This window comes from Scardinius erythrophthalmus, assembly GCF_964197995.2.
Source record: "Scardinius erythrophthalmus genome assembly, chromosome: 25".
NCBI lineage: Eukaryota > Metazoa > Chordata > Actinopteri > Cypriniformes > Leuciscidae > Scardinius > Scardinius erythrophthalmus.
In genome coordinates this window covers 29,162,984-29,175,191 of record NC_138245.1, presented here as the reverse complement: position 1 = coordinate 29,175,191, position 12,208 = coordinate 29,162,984, and the positions used below count along the sequence as shown (strand labels likewise).

Sequence of the window (12,208 nt, the reverse complement as noted above, 5' to 3'; positions counted from 1 at the left end):
ATGGAACAAGCAACATGCAACATTCTTAAAGGGAATGTGAGATGACGCTCTGATTGGTTTATTTCACGTTACGCCCAAACCACACCTATGAGTAATGAAGCTGCTTCAGACCAACCCCTTTTAGATTTGTGCCGGGCGCAAGAGTCATTTATCCCGCCGGGAAAATAGCAACAGCGCCCAAGACCCGCCAACAAAGTTACTTGCGCTTTGCGCTTGACACTTGCGTTTCAGATCGTTAAAATAGGGCCCATAAGATGTAAGTACGGTTATTGAAACTGCATGCTTTTTGTTGTCCTAACCAGATTAGTCTCTTAAATCTCTTCCGTGTTTTTGGCTTAACTATGTGAATCCACAATGACACTTTTACCGGTCACTAAATTCTCTTTTTCCTCGTCACGGGTAGCTCTGTAGTTTCAGTTCACACTTCCACAGTTTAAAAATCAAATATGTTGTTTGTCTGTGTTTTTGTCACTTCAAGCTGTATTTTATTTCAGACACACAAATTACTGGATGCTTGAAGATTGTCATGTCATGCCTGGTTAGGACACTACTTTTTTTTTTTTTTTACCATCTTTTCCTGGTGTAGGTTGTCATAGGCCACCTAAACCACATTTTTAAACTTCTCAGACTGCACATACCATTATCTTTACATCACACGGAGGCATAATCACAATTTTTTATTTGATGGTCAAATTTAACTTGATGTATGAAGTTTGCTTCATTTAGACACATTACTATGTATACTACCATTCAAAAGTTTGGTCAGTAAGATATATAAATTAATACTTTTATTCACCAAGGCTCCATGTATTTGATCAAAAATACAGTTAAAAACTTACAAATATATGTTGATGAATATCCATGCATCGGTGTTTTTATGAGGATTCTTCGAACAGAAAGTTCAAAAGATAAAATAAATTTGAAATAGAATCTTTTTGTAATTTCATGCATCCTTGCTTTATTCATTTCTTAAAGAATTTTGAACAGTGGTGTATATATTTTCAGATACATTTATGAGAGAAACTTTCGGCCATTATGAGGATTTTCTAACGCACCCATTTGCCCTAGAGTCAAGGCTTGTTTAAAACAAACATGCTTGATTGACATCTCAATTAGTGTATGCACAGTGGAGGGTTGTTACTTGAGACTGTGTGTCTCACAGTCTACCTAAAGTCCTAACTTTCTTCTCTACTTTATAGTCGTCAGCGAAGAGCCTTCGTGCCACCATCGGCGATGCGTTTGAGCGACTGCACCGTTTCCTGCGCGAGCGGCAGAAGAGCACGCTGGAGGAACTGGAGGCGGATACGGCACGCACGCTCTCTGACATCGAGCAAAAGATCCAGCGCTACAGCCAGCAGCTCCGTGACGTCAAGGAAGGCATCCAGATCCTTCAGGAGCGGCTCAGTGAGACCAGCCGGCACGAGTTCTTGGAAGGAATAGCTCTGACGTCAGACAGGTACTAAGGATGCGGTGTGACTCGGAGATGAGTGGATGCGCGTATGTTGAGGGTGTTTTATATGGTAGTTTGAGATTCTCTGGTCTAAACCGTTTTGTCTTTTTTCTTGTAACTGCTGGTCAGGGAGCAAGTGATTCGTGGAGGGTATTGCTGGTGGAAGCTACCAAGGCAAGTCAGGTTATTTGACTTATGTATGTGACCATTGCCCTTTGCTGTATGTCACAGAAACCCAGTCAGGAAAGAGACTAGTCTGCAGAACAAGGTTAAAGATAGTTAGGGGGTAGAGAGATCATCGATGCTTAAACAGCATAAATATGTACGTTTTATCCATTTAGAAATGCGGTTCTCTCAGTATGGCTGTGTAGCAGTTGTTCTAGGTAATGACGAGATGGGAATGAGTTAGCCATATGGGAAATGAATAGCATGATTAATGTTTAGGTTGAGCTAATGAAAGTGAGCTGCAGTGTTGCCCAGATTGACCTCATTCCCAAAGGCGAATTTGAGCTGTTTGTCTTTGCGGGGGCAGAAAAGCTATGTAGAAAACAGTACGATTCGAAAATGAGTGTTTGGAAACAGGATCTAGCCATTGAGGAAGAATCGGTTGCTTGGGTTTTGGTGGGTTGCCAGTGTTGAATTTGAATAATGCAGTTGTTTTCCTGTGTCTCCACAGAATAAAGGGAAAGATCCATGAAACGAACCTCACCTACGAAGACTTTCCGACATCCAAGTACATGGGGCCTCTACAATATACAATCTGGAAGTCCCTTTTTCTGGATATATCGCCAGGTAATGTTCCATAACTAAAGTTTTAAATTGAGATATTTCACATACTATGTGTCATTACTGAGGAATTTACTGCCTGGAATTTAACCACATTCAAAAATCTGTACAAAAATACTATATCAAGGTTTCCTGAACACGGTTTATGAAGGATCTTTGATGGCTTTATGAGATTCCCTTGTGAATCCTGCTTGGGAAACCTTGATCTAGTATTAGGGCCGGGCAAAAAAATATTTTTCAATTAATGTGGTCGATTCAAAATTGATTCTCAAAAGTCACGAATACATTTTTTTCCATATTTATTTATTTCCCAAAAGCCACTATTAGTTTTCCTACACTGTTCATAGGCTTGCAGTCTCCATGTTACAGCTAATGCTGTGAGATTTGATGTTTGTTTTATCTTAAACATAAAATAACCTGATCCTGTTTGATAAAGGCATGCGACTGTTCTGACTTGTCCAATTTTCAGCATCAGTTTTTCATCTTGCATCAAAATCCTGTCTATTTATTGTATGCATTTGAAATATAGAGTCGGGTTGTTTTTTAATGTACCCAAGTGTACCTAAAATAAAAAGAGTTTATTATAAGTTTGTGGCTTTTAATTTCTTTTTATTAATTAACCACTTGTAAACTTATGTTCACTGGTCTTTTTTTTATAAATAAAGGATTTGTATTAAATCTATATTCATTGAGTTGAATCGAGAATCGAAATCGAATTTAGAATCGAAATCGGAAATTGAATCGAGAATCGAAACCGGAAATCTCATCAAGAATCGAAATCGAATCAAATTGGAACATCTGAATCGATACCCAGGCCTATCTAGTTTGTTTGTTTGTGTTTAGCAAATACTTAAGCTGAATGCTAACATTATCATGTGCTTATATTCCAGCACTTTTTTGCCAAGGCAAGTGTCACTGTCACTGTTACACATATTTAAGGTTCAGCCAAGCACACACTACAGGACTGAAGTGTTGCCCTTTCTATTGAGTGCACACACTAATTTCACTCTTGTTTGCTGTCATGTTGGAGCTCATTTTACATCACTAATTGTAGACTATGTGGGTCAAAATTATGGTCGCTTGGTTTCCTACAAGAAACTTTAAAATTAGCGCAGGGCAATTAGCTTCTGTCTTGTATGCACTTGGCCTGACAAATTTAAACAAACCCAGCACTGTTTGTGCTTCAGACATTAATGATACCTTAAAGGGTTAGTTCACCCAAAAATGATAATTCTTTCAGTAATTACTCACCCTCATGTTGTTCCAACCCCGTAAGACTTTCGTTCATCTTCAGAACACAAAATAAGATATTTTTGATGAAATCTGAGAGCTGTCTCACTCCTCCATAGGCTTCTCTGTTATTGAAACTTGCCGGCCCAGAAAGTTAGTAAAGACAATGTTTAAAATAGTCCAAGTGACTACAGTGGCTCAACCATATGTTTATCAAGGGACAAGAATACTTTTGTGCGCAAAAACAAAAAAATAACAACTTTATTCAGAAATTTAAAACAGAACAAAACATGACCAGAGAGCAAGATCAGCGTATCAAAAGAAAATTAAGACAGATGTAAATCAGTATAAGTGTCCCAATTGCTCCAAAGTCTTTCAAATTTGTCCAGTTGTAAATGTAATCTGAATGTGATTTTTTTTTTCCATTTTCCTTATGTCCATAATAAGGTCTACCCATTCTCTGATTGTCGGAGCAGTTTGAGTCATCCATTTTTTTGTAATGGCCTTTTTCCCTGCAGCCAGGAGTATAGTCCAAAGATATCCATTGGCTGTGTCCATGGCAGGAGTTTTAAGACCCAGGTACATGGTTCTGAAATCCAGTAGGATGGGGACATCAAATACAATTTGCAGTGCTTTGTTGATTTCGAACCAGTATTTTTGAATCACCAAACAACCCAGAACACATGGTAATGATGCGCCTCCTGACAACCACACTTTCGGGCCGGCAAGTTTCAATAACAGAGAAGCCTATGGAGGAGTGATCCAGCTCGCAGATTTAATAAAAAATATCTTAATTTGTGTTCAGACGATGAGTGAAAGTCTTACGGTGTTGGAACAACATGAGGGTGAGTAATTACTGACAGAATTTTCATTTTTTGGTGAAATAACCCTATAAATTGTGCAGCTTATTTAGGAGAGGTATATTATTACTATAACACTATGCACAGACCAGTGTTATATAGTATTATTTATATACTATTAATTATAGTTTTTTTATGTATTTTGAATTAGCTTTTGTATTTTCAGGTTTAATTAGATGTTTTTTTGTAATTTTGCTGTTTTATAGTAGTGTCTTTTTTAATTACTGTTTTAAGTTTATTTTATTTTTTCATTTTATTTTATATTATTATTTATTTTCATTTCCAGTTAGTAATTTTAGTGATTCAAATATTTGCAAAGGCAATATTTCTAATTTTAAATTTTTTCTTTTTTCATTTAATATTAATATTTTATTTTATTTCAGCTTCATTTCAGTTAACTTTTTAAAAATATTTTTTTAGCTCGATGGCGCATAGACAGTTTGATAAAAATCCCATAAACTTGCATTGCTGGAAGCTAGCCTGAATCTAGAGACCAGAATATCATTGAAACTTTTGACCGGGGACTAAAGTAACCACCTAGAAACACCTTAGCAATCGAGTAGCAACAACCTAGCATCATGGCAGCGAGTTTTAAGCACTATTCTCATTTTGTTTAGAAAGAAATTGCATTCAATTATTATTCTCATTAAATAGCCTGTTGTTATTTGTGCATCTGTAGTACATTAATATAGTAATCATGTCCAATGATCTAATACTTATTGTGTATTTGTTAGTGCATCCAATTAGAGATGATCTAATCAACACAAACACAACCTGCATGTTTACAGCCCTGCGAATGAGATAATATGCATCTGATTGAGATCTGTACGAGTGGCCCATTTTAACAGCTGCGACGAGAAGCTCTGAAGGCCTCCTTCATCTGTATTCCCTCTCAGTACCCACCTGACACAGAGCATTATTTAAAATAACACAGCAGGGAATATCTCGCTCTCTCAATCAATTGTCCAGCGTCTTTTACACCGACAGAAATAGGCAAGGGGCGACGCTCAGCCTGTCACATGAAACGAACCCAGTTCAAATCCTTCCTTCCACACTGCTGCACTCGCCGCCTTGTATTCTGTACTGGAGTGGCGTTTTTAAAATGTATTTCTATTATCCTTATTTGTTTTTCCTGCCAACTTGAACAGCGATATTGTCTCTTTCTGAATCGAGAGCTTGTTACTGGTGCTTGTTTTGTTTGCGTGACTCAGAGAGAGAGCGAGAGGCACAGACTGATCGAAAGCAAGACGACAGAGGTTAAATTATTTATAGGTTACCTGAAGCGCACACTGCCAATGTCAAAGAGTGGAAATGTCGACATCCTATCCTCTGGACTGGCTTCTGGCTCTGCCATTTGTGGCGAAGGTTTTAAATAGCCAAGATGAAAATATTTAGCAAATTTCACTCTTCCCCTCATAGCATTCCCATCTATGGAGCGCAGGAAAACAAGCCAGCATGGTTTCACTTTTCACTAATTTCTTACGAAACCGTAAAAATGCACATACAGAATCGTTTCAGTGCGAAAGAATGCACAACGTGCCTGATAAGCGATTGCTTCAGATAAGCATTGTTTACCCAAGATTCTCTCAGCTTCATTTTCTCCCCACATTTCCTCATCATGCCTTATAAACATGATGTATAGTTCATCATAGCTCGACTTTCCAGAATTATATCTTGGCGTCCTGCATATCGTAATGTGCTGCAACTGCTTGGCACGGGTTTCTTTTTCAGGTCCAGGCTAGTTTGGACTCTTTTCGCTAAGTGGCATGTGTCCATTGTTTTGTGTCTGTGTGCTGAAAGCTTGTTCTTTTTCCAGGATTTGCTCTTCTCTCAGTCCATTCCTTTGGCACACTTGCTCGCCATCGAACCCACAGCAAACTGGCACCATAATGGGCACTGCAGACGGTCTGCCACAGGCATTACTAGCCAGGCAGCGGTTGATGGATGGGTGGTTTATTTATCCTTTTTCAACCAAGCACTCAATGCCTGGCAGAAGCGCTTAAACAATGGCCATACTGAAAACCACACTGCCCTGTACGCTTATTCTGATTGCTGAATGCATCTGAAAGTGTTTGCACTCAAAGGAGCGTACGCTTGAAATGACCTGACGATAATGAATTAGAGGGAGTGTGTTTGTGTTCCAGGGGAGTATTATTCCACCAGCTCAGGTAGTGATTGTGTCAGCGCTTTTGATTGACAAGAATGACCTTCAAAACCATTAATTTCCAGCTGCTTATTTAGCCTTTTTCAACATTTTCTCATTGAGAAGTATGGAAGAGAGAGAGAGAAAAGGAAATAACAGCCCACAAAATGTGAGCACATGTGCTTATGAATGCCCACATGGATGCCCAAAGGCAAACCACAGTCTTGCACATTTTCTACACTCCTAGGAAAGCGTCTTTAGGAAAATGATCAGATCAACACATAAAAGACCAATAACAGAAGAGTGATATGTTAAGGAACAGTTGATGACTTGACGATGACTGTTGAATTATTGACAACCTGATTCACACTCAAGCTAGTAATCAGACATGATTGTGGAGTGCATGCTTTCAGTGTGTATTAAAGGCATATACAATTATAATATTGACATTTAATATAAAAGTTATTTTGTAAGTGTGTGTGTATATATACTGTATATACAGTACAGGCCAAAAGTTTGGACACATTACTATTTTTAATGTTTTTGAAAGAAGTTTCTTGTGCTCATCAAGCCTGCATTTATTTGATCAAAAATACAGAAAAAAAAATAATATTGTGATATATTATTACAATTTAAAATAATTGGTTTTCAATTTATTATACTTTAAATTATCATTTATTTCTGTGATGCAAAGCTGAATTTTCAGGATCATTACTCCAGTCTATCACATGATCCTTTAGAAATCATTCCAATATGATGATTCATTATCAAAGTTGGAAACAGTTCTGCTGCTTAATATTTTTTCATAACCTGTGATACTTTTTTAGGATACTTTGATGAATAAAAGGTAAAAAAAAAAAAAAAAGAAGAAGAAGCAAATGTTTTAAAAATAGAAATCTTTTGTACCACTGGTCAGTAATTTGGGGTCAGTCATTCATTTTTTTTTTTTTTTAAATAAATCAATACTTTTATTTATCAAGGATGTGTTAAATTGATCAAAAGCGATAGTAAAGAAGATTTATATTATTAGAAAATATTTTTTATTTTGAATAAATGCAGTTCTTTTTTACCTTATATTCATCAAATATATTAGGCAGCAGAACTGTTTCCAACACTCATAATAAATCAGAATATTAGAATGATTTCTAAAGGATCATGTGATAGACTGGATGTCACATGTGACACTGAAGACTGGAGTAATGATGCTGAAAATTCAGCTTTGCATCACAGGAATAAATGATAATTTAAAGTATAATAAATTGAAAACCAATTATTTTAAATTGTAATAATATATCACAATATTAAAAAAATGTCTGTATTTTTGATCAGATAAATGCAGGCTTGATGAGCAGAAGAAACTTCTTTCAAAAACATTAAAAATAGTAATGTGTCCAAACTTTTGGCCTGTACTGTGTGTGTATGTATATATATATATATATATATATGTATGTATATATAATGTATATATATAATGTGTATATATATATATATATATATATATATATATATATATATAATGTGTGTATATATATATATATATATATATATATATATATATATATATATATATATATATAATGTATATATAATGTATATGTGTGTATTTTTCAAATTTACTCATTTATAAATGATGTATTTGTTTTTATTAACTTGTTCCTATTTTTTATGTATTCATCTTTTATGTTTCTTGTATTATTTATTTATTTGCTCATTTATTTTTATGTAATATAATAGGTCTGAACAAGCTTATTGGATGCACTGATTTTCATTTCCTCCACCCTTATGTTCCCAGTTCCTGCTGCTTTAACCATGGACCCCATCACTGCTCACCAGCGGCTCATACTGTCGGACGACTGCACCATCGTTGCGTACGGGAACCTGCACCCACAGCCGCTTCAGGATTCGCCACGCCGCTTCGACGTCGAGGTGTCAGTGCTGGGTGCCGAGGGCTTCTCCGGGGGCGTCCACTATTGGGAAGTGATGGTGTCCGAGAAAACCCAGTGGATGATCGGTGTGGCCAACGAGACGGTGAACCGCAAGGGCAGCATTCAGATCCAACCCAGCCGAGGCTTCTACTGCATCGTCATGCATGACGGTAACCAATACAGCGCTTGCACCGAGCCCTGGACGCGCCTCAACGTAAAGAGCAAGCTCGAGAAAGTGGGCGTCTACTTGGACTACCCCAAAGGTTTGCTGGTTTTCTACAACGCCGACGACATGTCCTGGCTCTACACCTACCGAGAGAAGTTTCTAGCCAAACTTTTTCCATACTTCAGCCCCGGTCAAAGTCACGCTAATGGAAAAAATGTGCAGCCCTTGCGAATTAACACAGTGCGTTTATAGACACTGAGTCAGCAGAGAAGTTGTGGGGATAAAAATAAGAAACTGAAAAAACTAGGGTGTATAATAAAGTTTCTTTCTTTCAGCTTACCTTAGGGCACTCGGTGGGTAGCCGACATTGTACTGAATGAAGCGATCTGACTGATGGATTGTGACGTAAGGCTCTGAACGCCTGGAGTTGGTAAATAAAATGGAGAGCCTTGCACTTTTCTGAGAGGTGCCTATGGGCGTTTTTGTACATTCACTGTTGCTGGTCATTTGTAATCTTGCCGTGGCCGGCTTGCTCGCCCAAGATATCCCAGCTGCTCGCACACAATACCCCGACTTATGTTCCCTCAGCCCCTGCTGGGTCCAAACGCTCCTTTCATGGCTCTAGTCTGGGAAAAAGAGCTTATCTGTTGTGCAGACAGAAATAAGAAATGTGTTGCCTGTTTCGTTTTGTGCAATTGGCTTTGGTGTGTTTGTGGAGTGTGTCCAGCGTCAGACTGCTACTCGACACTAGTAGTGCTGTACGAACTTCTTACTTTATTTTTTTTTCCTGTAACTGCATGAACGGTGAGTGGAATATCGTGTTCCTCAGGTCATGCTTATTTGCGACGGTGATGGTGTTTGATGTTGGCGTGTTTCTGTATGCGTGAATGACTGTGTATGTTTTGATTCCCTTTTAGTGGAGATTTAGGGCAGAGGGGTTCGAATGCCGCTAACGCATCTGCTGCTATCATAAAAAAGGGACTTTGCGCATTTGTACATATTGCAGGACAGCTTTGCCTTTGCTCAGTGAAAAGTGCGACCCCCTGCGCCTTCCTTTTCCCTTTAGCTTGCTATAGCTTTTATTTATTCATCCTGTGATTTACTTTCTAGAACATTCCAGAGTTTGCGGTCCCGGGACGTCTCATTAGGATGGCCGAAGTGTTAAATTGGACGCTGGGTCATCTGTCAGCTTTGTCACATCAAATCAGGTGATAATAGTGCGAGGTGGTTAAAGACATTTCCATTTCTGAGAAACTGCATCCGTTGCTCTTTATGAAAGTGTTGAGTCTAATGTATGTCTAAATGTATTTTTCCTAACGAGTCAATGGCTTTTTTAAAGGGTGTGTGTATATGTATGTACAGTATGTATGTATGTATACATGCATACATACACGCATACATACATACACACATACATACACACATACATACATACATACACACACATATATACATACACGCATACACACACACACATACATACACGCATACATACACGCATACATACACGCATATATACATACACACATACATACACGCATATATACATACACACATACATACACGCATATATACATACACACATACATACACGCATACATACATACACGCATACATACACACATACATACACGCATACATACATACACGCATACATAAACACACACATACATACACACATACATACATAAACGCATACATGCATACATACACACATACATACACGCATACATACATACACGCATACATACACACATACATACATACATACACGCATACATACATACATACACGCATACATACATACATACACACATACATACACGCATACATACATACACGCATACATAAACACACACATACATACACACACACATACATACATAAACGCATACATGCATACATACACACATACATACACGCATACTTACATACACGCATACATACATACACGCATACATACACACATACATACATAAAAGCATACACACATACATACACGCATACATACATACACACATACATACACGCATACATACATACACGCATGCATACATACATACACGCATACATACACACATACACGCATACATACATACATACACGCATACATACATACACGCATACATAAACACACACACACATACATACATACATACATACATATATACATACATGGTATTTTTATAGTACATATATAATTTTTAATGGAAACACTACACCCTCTCAGAATGCTTGATTGTTCAGATGTGGCCACTGATACAATTTGGTGCATTGATGTTTTCCGAGGCTCGGCTTTATATCCTGATCCCTGATAGCTTGTTTCTCCATGAATCCTTGTCAATGGATCAATACACCTGGTCGAAATAAATTTCTCTGATCTTACCTTGAATGACGGACAGGTTCGGAATACATTTCATGTTTTATTCTGTGCTTGAACTTCACTCCTGTTTGGTTATGATGTTACCTGTGTGTTCTGTCATTTTTGTTGTTAAAGGATAAAGGCGTTGGACATTTATAACCGAGACCTCAATGGGGTCAGTGTTACACAAGGTTGTTGCTTGTGTAATGAGGCAGTCCTATGATGATTATTATTGTTAGATGATGGTGACGGGTTCTTTTAAGATATATAGATATATATATTGCTGAGGATTGTTGTTGTTGGTGTTGATGATGATTGTGTGTTTGGATGAAAGCTGCTTTACACCCATCATTGTCTAAACGCTCTCTGCTGAGTTCTTGAAGCTGGAGGCTCATGGAAAAGTGTTTTAATGTTCAATTAAAAACATGGTAAAACCAAAAGCATTTCTGACTCTTCATTATTTTTGAATGACTTCATTAATAGCCCAACACAGGTGTCAAAATTACCACTCGACAAGTGACAAATGAGACAAAAGAAAAGATACTAGCCAGAGATCCAGTTGTTCAAGAATGATTTAGTCTTCAGGGCCTTCCAACTTAGTAGGAAGTTTGTTTTGTTTAAATTATTCTCCAGAACTGTGGGAGACACATTTTGGCCGTTAAACCACACAAACATAAATATGTGAACGAACTGGAGCTGTGTTATTTTAGTATTAATTATATACTGCTGTATTAATTAATATTTTGAATTAGCTTTTTTTTTTGCTTGCCATTTTTATTTTAATGTTTCTATTTAGCGTCTCGGTTACGTATGGTAACCCTCGTTCCCTGAGTAGGAAACGGAGGCGTCTCGTCGGAAGAGTTTAGGAGTCGACGAGACGTAGGAGTTCCCGAATGAAAGGGAACTTTAATTTATCAAATTATCAATTCATTGTCAAGTTTACTTTTAGTCATTTTAGTACTTAAACTTATTTTATTTCAGTTAGTTGCCAAGCCAACATTTCTCATTTTTATTTAAGTTTTTCATCTAATTTATATATATATATATTTATCTATTTATTTATTTATTCATTTATTTATTTTATTTTATTTATTTCTATTTTTTCAAGCAATGATTTTTTATAGGTTACCAGCTATGGAGAGCCAAATTACTTAAAAGATTATTAAATAAATAAAGGTTAAAATATTAAAATAAACAGCACGGATGTGGAGCAAAATTGTTGATTCGAATGACGTTTCACAGAAATACTGGCTTGTGTATCAAATGTCATTTACCACTGGCACAAA

The 12,208-nt window shown here is 37.1% G+C and overlaps 1 protein-coding gene across 4 annotated transcripts in view; it reads left to right on the top strand.

Moving 5' to 3' along the window:
- trim62.1 (tripartite motif containing 62, tandem duplicate 1) overlaps positions 1 to 11,352 on the top strand; it is a 44,990-nt gene extending 33,638 nt beyond the window's left edge. For 2 of the 4 annotated variants that reach the window (XM_081357251.1, XM_081357252.1), the window contains 4 exons: positions 1,200 to 1,456; positions 1,580 to 1,624; positions 2,127 to 2,242; positions 8,262 to 11,352. In XM_081357251.1, coding sequence (XP_081213377.1) covers positions 1,200 to 1,456; positions 1,580 to 1,624; positions 2,127 to 2,242; positions 8,262 to 8,812 — 969 coding nt within the window. In that variant the 3' untranslated portion in view covers positions 8,813 to 11,352. The remainder of the gene's footprint in view (positions 1 to 1,199; positions 1,457 to 1,579; positions 1,625 to 2,126; positions 2,243 to 8,261) is intronic. The other 2 variants (XM_081357254.1, XM_081357253.1) reach the window with 1 other exon arrangement.
- The last annotated feature ends 856 nt before the right edge of the window (positions 11,353 to 12,208 follow it).